Source organism: Zootermopsis nevadensis, unplaced genomic scaffold, assembly GCF_977971745.1.
Source record: "Zootermopsis nevadensis isolate Lab colony 2312 unplaced genomic scaffold, Znev_1.0 Znev_ptg000021l, whole genome shotgun sequence".
Lineage (NCBI taxonomy): Eukaryota > Metazoa > Arthropoda > Insecta > Blattodea > Termopsidae > Zootermopsis > Zootermopsis nevadensis.
In genome coordinates, this window is record NW_028259153.1 from 6195336 (window position 1) to 6209955 (window position 14620).

The following is a 14620-nucleotide window of genomic DNA, read 5'->3' on the forward strand; positions in this document are numbered from 1 at the left end:
ATTATCCCTTTCTTTTATCCGTGCTACGGACTTCGTTATTTCACAGACTGCAACGGCTTGAAGTTCTGAGTGCGTGATGGATTCTTCTGCTCTCGTAAGCTGTCCCTGTGCGTCGTCTTCTGCCTTTTTTAGTGTGCACTAGGAGTGAATGCAAACAACCATCAAACTGGCTCTCAAATAATACAGATGAAATGTGTTTTTGAGACAGTTATTAATCTCATGTAAACAGCACATTGTATTATAAACGTAGAGCACCTTTTAGCAGCTCGTTCCGTACATCTCTGGTGCCAAATTTAATAAAATTCGTTTCGCAGAAGACGTAACTTACCATCATTTACATCATGCATTAATTTAAGCACTTTATGCTGTTTATGTTAAATTTTATTAGTTAAACTCGTTTCCTTTGACACGCTGATGGTCTGCATTCGAAAGAAAGAAACAAATGAACAGAGACGGCCGTGTCTGTGCAGTTTCTGTGACTCGAAGGGGGACATTAGTAGATTTACAAGTTTAAGTAGGGATTGTCCAATGTCTATGCTCTGCATGGACCAGTTTAATTCCTCTCCCTACACCAAATATGTGTACAGTTCGTGTCATAATTTGTTTTTACAGACAAAATATACGTCGCTGGTGGATGTGTTAATCCTTTCAGTCCCCTAAACTCGGTGGAAATTTATGACCCGGACACCAACCGATGGACGTTCGTTGCACCAATGCATTCTGAACGTGCCTTCCATTCTTGCGTCGCCTTCCACGGCTGTCTGTACGCCCTGGGTGAGAACTCTGGACATTCTGAGTGATGCTCCTCTATCCTTCCTACAGAACGTGCTATTGTGAAATGTTTTCCTGGTATTTTTGAGTTCTTGAAATTTTATGAACAGAATTTTCTTCATGTCATCACAGAGTTAGTTTGTCAGTAATTTTAACCCCGATTCGTGGTTTCGATTACATTCTCGACAAAGAACACTTAAGTAACTAACTAACAATCTCTTGTGGTATCTCAAGTTACATATGCTCCATTTTTCACACAGTCGCAGTTTTACAGGTAAATATTTTGTTCTTGTAGCAAGGAAATTTCAGTTTGCCGCGCTGTCATCCCCAAAAAGCTGATGGTTTAAAGCAGTCCCTTCGTAGGCTTTGTTTTTCGTCACTTCTTTGTGTAACGCCGTTTGGAACAGTCCATCTAGTGTTGATATTTAAAGTTAATTTGTAATTCCGTAAACGGAACGAATGAATGGAATTCAACGAATGAAATTAATTCCCTCTTGCATTGTTAATATTAATAGCAGGAACGAATTAAAGGATGAAATAGCTAAAATATTATTTTCGTACTTGTAGCATCAGGAAATTGCGCCTGACATCTGTCGTCTGCTTCATGAAACTGATTACGAAAATAGAGTTCAACAACAACACAAGATGCACTGTTCAAAATGGCGTTAGAAAACAAGTGACGAAACACAAGACTGCGAAGGGACTGCTTTAAACCATCGGCTTTTTGGGGATAACAGCGGCAAACTGGAATTTCCTTGCTACAAGAACAAAATATTTACCTTTAAAACTGCGACTGTGTGAAAAATGGGGCATGCGTTACTTTGGATACTACAAGAGATTGTTAGTTAGTTAGTTAGTTAGTTAAGTGTTCTTTGTGGAGAATTTAATCGAAACCACGAATCGGGTTTAAAATTACTGACAAACTAACTCTGTGAAGACAGGAGAAAAATGCTGTTCATAAAATCTCAGTCACTCAAAGAAAACCAGGAAAACATTTCACAATAGCAAATTCTGTAAAAAGGACAGAGGAGCATCACTCAGAATGTCCAGAGTTCTCACCTATGGCGTACAGACAGCCGTGGAACGCGACGCAAGAATGGAGGGCACGTCGAGAAAGCATTGGAGCAACGAACGTCCATCGGTCGGTGTCCGGGTCATAAACTTCCACCGAGTTTAGGGGACTGAAAGGATTAACACATCCACCAGCGACGTATATTTTGTCTGTAAAAACAAATTAGCCATATGACACGAACTGTACACATATTTGGTGTAGGGAGAGGCGTTAAACTGCTCCGTGCAGAGCACAGACATGGGACAATCCCTACTTAAATTTGTAAATCTATTAAGTCCCCCTTCGAGTCACAGAAACTGCACAGACACGGCCGTCTCTGTTCATCTGTTTCTTTCTTTCGAATTCAGACAATCAGCGTTGCAAAGGAAATTAGTTTAACTGATAAAATTTAATATAAACAGCATAAAGTGCTTAAATTAATGCATAACGGAGATGATGGAAAGTTACATCTTCTGTGAAACGAATTTTATTAAATTTGGTACCAGAGATGTACGGAACGAGCTGCTAAAAGGTGTTCTACATTTATAATATAACGCGCTATTTACGTGAGATTATTAACTCTCTCAAAAACATATTACATCTTTATTATTTGAGAACTAGTTTGATGGTTGTTTGCATTCACTCCTAGTGCACACTAAAAAGGCAGAAGACGACGCACAGGGACAGCTTACGAGAGCAGAAGAATCCATCACGCACTCAGGACTTCAAGCCGTTGCAGTCTGTGAAATAACGAAGTCCGTAGCACGGATAAAAGAAAGGGATAATGAAAGAATATGGGACGATTGAGGGAGGGAAACTAAGATCAAGAGCGAGGAGGAATGCCTTAATGATGAAGGCATAAAGTTCGTCTGAAACGTCGGCAGAAGGCAAACGACAGCCATCTTCGTACTCCCCGCCGTGAGAACCTCAAATCCTGCGATTCCTTCAACATTCTTGCGTTCTTACACGCGGACAGACAGACAGACAGACGCCTCGCCTTCTGCACTAACTCACAAATTCCTGTTTCACATGATTTACGTACCATTCAGTGCAGCCGCACTTCCATCGGATCGCCCTGTGTTCATGGGAGCGATCCACGACCACTTGTTCGTCTTGGGGTCATATCTTTCCGCCGTTCTTATATAACGACAACCGCCCATGGCGTACACTGCACCTCGCAGAACTGCCACACTTAAACCCCATCTGAAACGAAAAAAAGTATACTCTCTGCTATGCTCATTTATTGCTGATGGAAATGCATTTCCTCTCGCAGAACGCAATTGTTCGCTCGTCATTGTTAAATCATAATTCAATTGAATTAACAAGCAAATCGTATTCTTGAAACCAAAATTGTCGCAAACGTCCTCCTACCTATTCGCACTCGGCACGATGAGCCATGAGGCATGGCTCATCGTTGTATGGAACCGCCTGCTTTCGAGGCCCTGATGTGTGGTTCAATTTTACAGCCCCTGCCCACATTTATATCTTGACTAACGGAGCGACTATCAGCTTTTTAAGAAGAACTCTGTTCCTAGGAGTTCCTTAGTTACCTTCGGGCATTCATAGGCGCCACCTCGCGGCATGTCTTCGTAACAGCGTTGAAGCAACGGCATGAGCATAAGGTTTCTATGCCGTCGAAACCACCGATGACGTAAATGTCGAAACCGACCACTGCCGTGCCATGGTCCATTCGACGACCGATCGAGTCGACCCCTTCCACCTGCAGGAAGGACAGGTTATGGCTTTATGTTTCTTTGGGTCATTCGGTCTACTGAAGTGAAGTCCTTACATTAGAGTCAAAGCGACCAACCACCGAAGCAGAGGTGCAAACCCCAACAGTGGACCGAAATTGCTACACCGTGGAGGGAGGCACTCGACAAAGACCTTGAGAAATTAACTATGAGAGGCGGAGGAAACAGGAAGACCCGAAGAGAAGCTCTCGTCAAGTTCGACAGACGAACGTAGAATTAATTTCTGATCAACAGCTGACATTTCAGGTTCGTGCGAGGGCAAAAACAGATGTTGGTGTTTTTGGTTTTATCGACGCCAAGATGGAGGCAGTACGTCCCCCACCGCACCCCAAAGCCTTCTATTTCACGAGGCTTTACCTCGCAGATGGCCGAAATCAACGCTGATCAGTGCTTCATTTACTACGTTGAAATTCACTGACGATCAACGATGTCTAAGATCAGCAGACAGGTTGCCATGACAGTTGAAGCAGGACGCTTATTGTAAACGGTATTTAAGTCAAACTTCTAATCCTTCGTCGATTCCTATTAGAACTTACATTGTCAATGAGACTCAGCATTTGAGTAATTTATTTATTTATTTATTCTTTTTAATTCATGTCTTTGGAGGTTCTCTTAAAAAAGGGTTCACTGCAATGGAAATTAACGAACACGAAATAAAGAGGCAATGCGGTCCTCGTGATTAAGCTTAAATAAACAATTACTTAGTAAAAATAAGGAAAAGTAGTTTGTCTCAGAGGCGTCATTTAACAACCCACGGTAATAGTAGAAATTTTACGCAACTCACCACAGTCCACCGGTGTGCTCGTGCGTCGTACGTTTCGATCACATCTGACAGATCTGTCACCCTTCCGTTGCGATACCCACCAATAGCAAACAGAATGTCCTGTGGGATTCGCGGGCGGGCAATCCTTGGTGTCACGAGGTCCTTGTCGTCCTTCGACAAACTTTTCACGTCGTCCAGGAATGCGAGCGTCTCCGAGATCACGGGTTTGCACTCCTCATTTTCCGTCACGTAAGGGTGCTTTGACACCTGTTGAACAGTTCAATGTGGACCTTAAGAACTTTTTTGGAAGAAATGGAATGTTCCATTGCAGAGGAGACAAGAAATTCACACATAATTTGGTTGGGAACTCGCCGAAATAGATTATGGTATATAAAGGAAAATGTTTTTTTACGTTTATTTAACGACGCTCTTAACAAATGCACAGATTGTGGAGAGAAGCGAAATCAAGGTTAAATCGATCTTAGAGGAAAATATTGAAATGTGTTTCAACCGAAATTCAAATACTTCAGTAAGTGTTGCATTTTGAGTTACATTCAAAAATTGCAATTTATTTCTCGTCTCTCCCGTGCGAGATGCACATTCTTTTTGATTCGATAAGTTTAATTAATCGTCAAAATTACGTAGCATCGAAAGAAAATTATGACAATTAGTTGCTTCGAGTGTCATTGAGACAACCTGCTACATGTTGATGGTTGGGTTGAAGGCCCGTCAACACAACAGCGTGTGATTATGGGCTCGATGTCTATTATGAGGCATTGCATGTTTCGACATTATTTGGTCATCATCAGGTGGTTCTCTTTAAGTGTTCGAAACTATTAGATAGGAATGCTAAATTGTAAAAACATTTGAAGCAGATAACTTTTTTATGGATCCGTGCGATTATTTCACACGCATTAAGTGGGAGGTGAGTGGCTGAAATCACAGGGCATTTGACTTAGGGTAGAAACATTTTTGACGTGAAAACGTCTTTAAAATCGATGCCGGGTGTGGGGAGGCAATCGCGCCCAAATGAGCGACAGTTTCTGTCGAAGTAACTTCAAACTTAAATAACTCGGCTAAAAATAGAAATAGTGCCGCCATCTTAGTCTCGCTTTAAAGAGGAAGGATGCGCGTTTGTGCCAGTATCGCTCCGACATTCGTGGCGGCCGGACGTCGCGAACTGCGCACGCGCAAATTGAACCCACGATTTTCGACTTTCCGGATTCGACACGTGTCCGTAAACGGGATCTTATCTCCGATCCGAGTGAAACAAGTGTAGTTTTGAAGAGGGATGTATATTTTACAACTCATCCTGGCCTCCAAGTGTGTATCTCAAAAACTCAAAAAGATACGAGGCTGTGAATTTGAAAAAGTTTGAAAATTTCCCGATTTTCTTAAATTGTCGCGATATATGAGGGCAAAGTAAAACGAGAATTACAAATATCGGGCAAGAATGCGTAGAGCACAAAATTCCAAAGAGAATGACACCGAAAACGCCAGGCCCGGACCCAAAACCAACGCGCAGTACTGCCGCGAATAAAGGCAACGTAAGCGCGCTCGGACAACTCAGGCGGCGTCTGACGAGCCTGGGTCAAGTATGGATGTATACCAATTAAGAAATAATCATTTATAAAAATGATTATATTTACAATATCCTACTTCTCATACCACTACCCTGTACTCAATAAATGTAAGTTGCAAATGAATTAAACGATTCAAAAAAAAAATTTGTTTACACGATTGACGTTTTCACGAAAATAACTGCGGCAGTGTCCGACACTGTCTATCATTTTTTCTCTCTCTCGGGTAAAAGCACGTGCTGGAATGGAAGAAGGAATATGGCTGCTTCGTGAGATTACGTTTAAAATATTAGAATGTTCAAGCTATGAGTTTGAAGCCCCTCGGGTAATTTACTCTTGGATGTAGAACGAAGCCTTCTTGCTGAACGTTTCGGATATCTGTTGTCCCTATGTGGTCAATCAGCTGAAGATTATCATGCTAAGTGTTCATCGTCGGAGCTGTTTGAAATTATTATAGCAGCTAAGACCCGCTTCTTATGGCAGTAGGATCTTTGGTTAAGTTGAATGCTGCGCCAGAAGACGTGATTTGTCTGTTGGGGGATTTTCCTATTCGAGCTGAGGGGACGTTTGAATGTAGTTGACGGTGGAATGCTGTCGTTGAACTTAAACGCGTAATGGATCTCAATAAACGCTGAGACTGTAATAACTAAGTTAATCTGGGGATTTCTTACTAAGGAAATTTTGCGCGGAATAAGGCATTAAAATCATTGTATAATTTTCACGTTGTTATTGTAAGATTTTAAAAAAATCGGACTGTGTCAACAGATTCCGTTAAAACTCATCAGTATTAAATCTAATGAACATCCGTTTAGACGTTCTCGAGCTGGAAATGCCAATGGACAGACAGATAGACGGGCTTACACGTGACTAAGCGAAAGGCTCACGATTTGCATTAATTAGTTAAGAACAAGTGTAAATATGGAATTAAAAATGCGGGTTTCACTTCCCATTAACATCCACGATTTCAGGGTCATACTGACCTCCTCCTTGAAAAACATTTCGTCTAGTAGTCCCAGTCTGACGCCCTCCAAAAGGCCCGCGATGTGACCTTTCCTGTTGTTCGGGTCGTGGTTGATCCACCGGAGAATGCACTCCCACACAACTCTCTCGTCCTTGACGTTCAGTTCGACGGCCTCGATTATCGCTTGCAGCTCCTCTACAGGCAGTTCCAGCAGTTCTTTGCTCTGCCGAGACACTTCCACGAAGTGGCGCAGAACGAAGCGACGAGCGTGAGTCTCAAGGTCGGCGCAGGAGTGAGACCTGCGACAGCGAGGGTAACGCTGACACAATTAACACTACAGCAAGAACTGGATTATCAAGCATTTGCACACCACAGTATTTCGCCTCCAGTTTTTACCTTAACAGTTTGAAGCCCTTACGACCGAGACTGAGAGCAGACATGAGGAGAGGCAACGATGATGGATGCTCCATTTAACCGGTGCAAAATAGAAAGTTTTCGGACCCGAAAGTTCTCAGGCAATGCCCGCTCGTCCTCGTGGTAAGATTATAGGTTGAAACAAGGGCACGGTGTACGCAAGTGAAAAAGGCAGTAAGATGAGAAGTGTAGAATTTTGAATTCTGGCATTAACCTGCGCTCTACTGGCGGCCAAGAAGATTAAAAGAATCCCAGAAGCCGGGAGGTGGTACGGTCGTAGGATAAGAATAGCGGTTAAGCCAAAAAAGCAAATAAAAGAACCCCCGATTAACCAAAAATATATTTAATAAAAATTATATAAACACTGAAAAATAGAGAACAGAGAGACACAATTCGGTCAAGCCTCCCAGGGCTCAGTCTCCGGTTGGGTATACGACTCGACACGTCAAACCAGACCCCCAAAACAGACCTGCCTTCAACCTTCCTGCTTTAGTCGTTCACTCAAGACGGACACACACAAACTGTCCTGCCCTGCTGTCTCATCAGGGCCTCGAACCCAGCGACTCCAAAGAACGTCGAGAGAGGAGATTGGCCACTTCGAGCCATGAGACATGGCTCAAACCTTGGCGAAACGACGTTTTGGTGTGTGTTAATCCAGTGAAACCTCGTGTAACCGGACTATATGGGGGAACCACGGGTCGGATAATCCGATAACTCGAATGAGCGGGGGAAAGGGGAACGTGGACATGGAATTGAACGAATAAGTAGAGACTCAATACAGATTTTCCTCGTCGGCGGATGATGCGGGCGAGTCGCACGCACCAGCCGACTTCAAAAGTCACTCGTGAGCGCTATTCGAGGGAGTCCCTGTACTAAAAGAGTGAATTTATCAGTCATTCTGTCCATTGCATGAACTGAAGTTTCTGGTGTGATTCTGCCGTTGTCAGTTGATTTGCTTGCTATGTTGTCCTGAACAAGAAGGAGTAGGAGTTCATCTTCTACGAGAACCAGCGGGCTGTTTCTTGTCTTTGCCCGATAATAACGAATTCTCTAAATGTCTTGAAGTGTTCATAATAATCAGCAAAATCTGGGGTGAGGTTAGATAAATGAACTGTACCGCGTGGACATCGATTTAACCACTCTGGCCGGTGGAAATCAATCGGAACCGATCTGGTTGAAATTCGGTCTCTTGATGTATGCAGAAATATGTGGGTCTGAATATTGATTTTGTTGTTGGGAAGATTATGTAAGAAGCGAGGAATGCTGCAGAGAAAGAAAGAAAGAAAAAAGAAAAGGAAGAGAGAGATAATTGTGACCCTGCATTGTGTAGCGATTTACGTTATACATGGTGAAATTATTCATCTGCTGTTCATAATGAAGATCAAAACATATGCAGTTAAATCAGAACATTTAAATTTCAGGGACGTTAATAACAAAATGCAAACGCATTATATTTCGCACAGTCCTCAGTCAGAGGCTTTAATCTCCGACACGGCACTCAGCATGAGATAAGGTGATTCGCTCCAGCGACGAAGGCTGGCGTCACAGCAAATGACAAATTAACACCAATTACCTTGCGACACGCAAGATGCCGATACAGTTGTCGGCGTCCATCGCGTCCATGAGGAAGTCGCAGCAGTGTTCAGTAACGTCCGGTATACACAAGTAGTCAGCCGTCTCGAGCAGCCGATACGCGTTGTCGGAGCGAATGTCCACCTCGCGAGAATAAACATAATCCAGTATCTTGTTCATCATGTCTGAGCTGACTCCGTGGAGGAGAATGTCAGTCTCCTCATTGGTGTGCAGTGTTGTCGTGAAGAGTGTCCTGAAACGTCGATTTGGAGAAACGGCGAGAATAAAATTACAAGTCATGTTCACAAAGTTTAAGTTTTTATGACTCACGTAGCCAAATAAAAGTATCCTTACGTCAATGTGGTGGATGAATTTTTGTTACCTGAATAATTAAAAGACTCCAGAATGTTTACTAATGGGACCGGATTAAATGCTAGAGGTTCAAAAGCGGGCGAAAGCTTAAAAGAATTTAACCTAAAAATCGGATAGCAAGCAGCGAACATTTGAACTATAGAATGGTCACCTCGTTTCTTACATAACCTTGACTCCTTCAAGAGATGTCTGAGGTTATAACAACTATTACAGAAATTTTAAAGCCAACGCAAATATTTCAACACACATCGCAGGCTGTACATTCCACTGATTGATAGTTCGTAATATGAAATCTATTTGTTCTGTCAAAAGATTTTCCCGACAATAAACAACTTAAAAGAAAAGCCCATGTTTCTACGAGGCCTTTAAAAGTGATCACCAACCAGCAAAGAATTTCTTATTACAAATTAAGGGTTTTGCAGTGCAAGACAAACGGAAAGATTTGATAGTCTGAAACTGAAAGAGGGCACAGCTTGTAAGAAGACGTGAGACACGTCTCTTGGAAGACAGAATCAATGGCTCACGGTTAAAATTCATTTCTCATTTCGAGAACGCACCGCGTCTTGATTTAAAACACGAGCATATTAACGTATGCACAAATTCTAGAAAGATTCTCTCGTAATAATGAAACATTTCTCGCGAAGATCTTTGTTACAGTTTATTTCAGACAGAGCAACACACAGCAGCTCTCGATGTTCCGGGCATTACCAACTTTCTTCTGGATTTTGTCGGTCGTCTTTATGTATTAAAAAGAAAACGTTTTGGAAAGGGATTCTATTTCTCCCTCCAGATCGATTCACTGTCACCTTGGTACAACCGCACTTAAAAATTAGTACAAGAAAACACCTACGTCTTCCGGGATGTTGCGTCGTAGAAATTATCGGACGTTTCAGAGGTGCTTACTGCCTCCATCTTGAAGGAAAGAAGGCAGTAATGCCACTTAATTGCCACTTAATTTCTACGGCGCCGTGAGATTTCATGACAACGAACAAATAACAAAAGACATTCAGCCGTATAAAAATACAGGTTTCTGGATCAGAGGGGATTAAACATTTCACATACGAATCGACGTCTCTTGTGTCCTTAATTCACGTGTTAATCAACCACGTCAGTAAATAAACAAACCTGAAATATTCGCTACGCATCGACAGAATCACTCTGTGGACTCGAAAGACGCCGCCGTCCTCCGACCTCAACACCGCGTCACACAAGAAGTTCCTCTCTCTTAGTTTATTCAGACGGACCAAAGCTTTGGTGCACGTGCACCTGACGCCGACTTGGAAACAGCTGCGATGTTGGTTTGACTCCATCTCCTGAAAAACAGTCGATCGCTGTTACGGGTTTTTCTTCATACTGACGCGTGTGCACATCAACTGAGAGTGACTGAGAGGGAACACGGTACTGAGAAGAATACATGGTCCTGCGAGAGAGTTACTGACAAGGGAATGGTGAAAATTGCATAATATGGAGATTTATAGATCTCTTCACTAATTAATAAATTGTAGGCTGTCAGATCGAGGGTGATGAGATAGGCGGGGCATGTAGAACATATGGCAGAGACAAGAAGTGCAACGTTTTAATCGGAAGACCTGAAAAAATAAAGATCAGTTGAGAGTCCCATGCGTTCCTGGGATAATATTAAAATGAATCTTAGAGGGTGGAGAATGAAGGTGTGGATTGTCTTCATCTGTTTGTGAATGTGGCTTAGAGTCACGGACATGAAACTTAAAGTTTCATAAAAGGCGAGGCTAATGTTAGATTCTCAAGCAGGGCTTCTGGTCCATGGACTCATTTTTTTATCTTTGTTACAGGAACGTCTGTTGAAATTCAATACAAAATGACAAAGCTGTAAATGTGACTAATCTAACTAACTACCTAGACGGCTTACGGATCACGAAGTGTCAACACCGAACCAACCAAAGCCCTCCATCAGACTCTGCCCTCAGCCAACAAGATCCAGTATCCTTCAACTCCTATCTCCCATAGATCCCGCCTGAGATTATTCTCCCATTTACGTCTGGGTCTCCCCAGCGGCCTCTTCTACCCAGGCTTTCCAAAAATTCCCGGTGCACACCTCTCGCCCCATCCATGCACTCCACATGCCCCGCCCATCTCTTTCTTCTTGACTTAATCACCCCGAAGATGTGACTGATTCAGTCAATAAGGCATGCCAAGTGTTTGTCATTACTCGCATAATTTAAATCTTTTTATATGTAAACTACGTAGACATTACGTATAAAATACCAATGTAATCCATAAATTCTTAGATGCCTCTGCTCTGGTGAACCGATTTAAAAAGATACGCCGTAGAATTTGCGTGACCTTTGATGCAGAACCAGGCAGTTAAATAAATTTTAGAAAATGAATGCTTCGCCTTTCCTTAAGCATAAAATTTTCGAGTTCTTCTCTCTGTAGGACTAAAAGTGCTTAAGATCTTACGTGATTAAGGACTTTCCTGCCTAAGTTACACATTTATATAAACCACGAGCGCAATACGTCACTTAAATTTATCAAACGAACGCGAGAATTACAGTTGGGAACAGTCACAAAAGCTCTAAGTTGTTCTAACGCATGCGTAGATCAGGCCTAGATCACGCCACTCACATACTGCAATGTGCAAGATATTCTATGGAAACTCGATTGGTACTCGACTCGTCAAAGAATACCCCACTTCCTTTTCTGAACCAGAAGGTTCATCATCGTGTTTACAAAATCCCGCCACCGGGTTTTATCCTGAGCCAGTTCGCTCCATCGAGTCCCATCTCCCTAAGATCCATCTTAATGTTATCCTCCTACTGACACCGAGGTCTTCCCAGGGGTCTCCTCCCTTCAGGCCTTGTAAACACTCAACTCACACTAACAACATCGGGTGAGGAGCTCGTCATGCATTTTCTCTATTATCTGCTCCACTCCCGTTTTGGGTGCAAACATCTTCCTCGACACTCTGTTGTCAGAGGCCCTCAGTCTGTGTTCCTCCCTCAAAGCGAAAGACAACTCCTGAGGAATGAACGTTTAAATGTGACTCGGCGCTGGATCTTACACATCTTCGTAATGTTTTTGCCGAATGACCCTTCCGTATAGACGTATTTACGTCAAAAGAAGACAAGCCTAATTCTCTTACACGAGTTCACAAATGCAGATGAAAACATTAAATGTGATGAACATTAATAATGAATAGGAATCCCTTACCTCAAACTTTGTTCAATTGTAAGAGACCACGACGTCCACCGGCAATTATTAATTTAATAAAAAATAAAATGGAGTATCACAGACTTCTTAATAATTCTTATATAAGATAAGAACTTGTGATATTCTAAAACGTTTTTAACAGCACAAAATTATCTACTCTACGACGCACTTCTTATACAAGCGATTCACAGCTCAGCTCTTGCCGCAATAATGAAAGCGGATTGTTGACGGCGATAATGAAACACAACAATGGCGAGTAAACAGATGACGTAACAATTAGTTTCTTAGGTAACATAACAATGCATATAAAAGCTGGCCATTGTTGTCGATCCATATTTACATGTTTAGACGAATGACCCTTCCCTATAGACGCATTTACGTCAAAAATATTCGCTAAACTAAAAAAAGCTGTTTGTATTTAAATCATGTTCTTTATTTACATATGCATGTACATTACTTGATTTCCTTCCGATTTTAATCAAAAACCTAAGTCGTTTTAAGCTGTAAATGCCTCGTTTTGGATCAGCATCAGATTTTGAGTATACGTGTCCCTATAAAAATGCTTTTCAAATTCGTTAATTACAAATAAATAAATAAAATTCAAAATATTAAGCACCTTTCTTCATTCTCCTTTCTTGGTAGCATTACTACGTATATATAACGATGTGCATTTTCAAGGTCTGAAATGAAAATATTCTGAGATTGTCGCAAAATATGGTCTTGTAACTTGAGACATCACAAACTTTTCATGGCGTCATCGACAATTGCAGAGATGGAGGAGTTGTTTACTGTATCAAGGAGGAATAAGTCACCAGGGCGGTCAGCAAAGAGAGCTCCAATAACGAAATTCGCTACATATCTGACGCAGACATCCGTTGTTTCTTCAATCGAAACCCAAATCTTATTGTAGTTTCATGTTGAAGTTGTTGGAGTGTTATCGAACAGAATTCGTTGCTCGCTTTGACGACTGTTTTGTCGGCTCAAATTATTTTCATGTTTTGCGTATCACAATGTTGTCTCACATTAAATATCTTACCAGCTGTAACTTCAACTTCACAAAGTCTACAGAACAGAATTGTTCCATCACAACTAAAATATTCCTCGCCGAAATCTTTAACGAAACCTCTTAACTTCGCACTTTCAAAACACTTCACTTTCGGTATCTTAACTAAATGAAGGATTCACTGTAAGTGCCTGAGAAATGTAGTTAGAAGTACAAATTTTAAACCCAAAATATAACCGAAATATGCACTTAACTACAAATGTAACTAAACATGCATTTATATGCAAAATAGATAGAGCATAATTGTGATTAGGATAACCCAATTAGTGTTTAATTTCAGTTTAGAATGAAAATAGAAGCCTCAGTAGAAATATGACATGTCATGAACATCCGAACCCAACGCAGAGTAAACGTAAATCGGATCTCTATGGCGCGTCGTGATAAAGGAAGTAAGAACTCTCTTACATTAATAAAATAATTTAGCCAATGGCGGGTGATTCCCCGGTTTCTCCGTGGCATCCCAACAGTTACTCCATTCACACACAGAAGAAGGCAATGGCAAACCACTTCTGGATCATCTGCCAAGAACGTATATAAACACGTCCCAGTCCAGGAAAAGGATGGAAGGATCCTGCTCATATGGACCTGTCGTCAGACAGAACACTAAATAATAATAAGATGAGGTGGTCTAGCGGTTAGAACGCTGGCCTTGTAATCCTGGGGTCTCGGGTTCGATTCCCGGCGGTGCCCGAATTTATAACTTGTGTTGGGCAAGGCCGTGGTCTAGGCAACACGGAGTTTTCCTCCGTGGCATCCCAACAATTACTCCATTCACACACAAAAGAAGGCAATGGCAAACCACTTCTGGATCATCTGCCAAGAACGTATATGAACAGGTCCCAGTCCGAGAAAAAGATGGAAGGATCCTGTTCATATGGACCTGTCGTCAGACAGAACACTAAATATAATAAATAAACACCAGATTAAGGATCCAAGTTGACGGATTACAGAGACGTTACGAGACAGTTAGGAAGGCGAATAACGTTTGTATGATTCTGAATCTCTTCAATTCAAAGCGACGCGGAGGTCGGGCTACAACAGAAGGAACAGCTCAATAGGGATTAGACTCTTGATGTAATTAACAACGTTTTCCCTTCTGCATAACGCTGTAATGTATACATATAGTATGTAAA

General features: G+C 41.9%; 1 protein-coding gene across 1 annotated transcript; it reads right to left on the reverse strand.

Moving 5' to 3' along the window:
* Positions 1–1804: 1804 nt before the first annotated feature.
* On the reverse strand, positions 1805–12693 carry LOC147873114 (kelch-like protein 10). The gene is made up of 8 exons (XM_087352596.1): positions 12425–12693; positions 10361–10548; positions 8865–9116; positions 6897–7176; positions 4358–4603; positions 3373–3542; positions 2865–3025; positions 1805–1992 (listed from the first exon to the last, which is right to left on the reverse strand). Exons 2-8 carry the CDS (start codon positions 10543–10545, stop codon positions 1805–1807), a joined length of 1482 nt encoding a protein of 493 aa, XP_087208722.1. The 5' UTR covers positions 10546–10548; positions 12425–12693.
* Positions 12694–14620: the final 1927 nt, after the last annotated feature.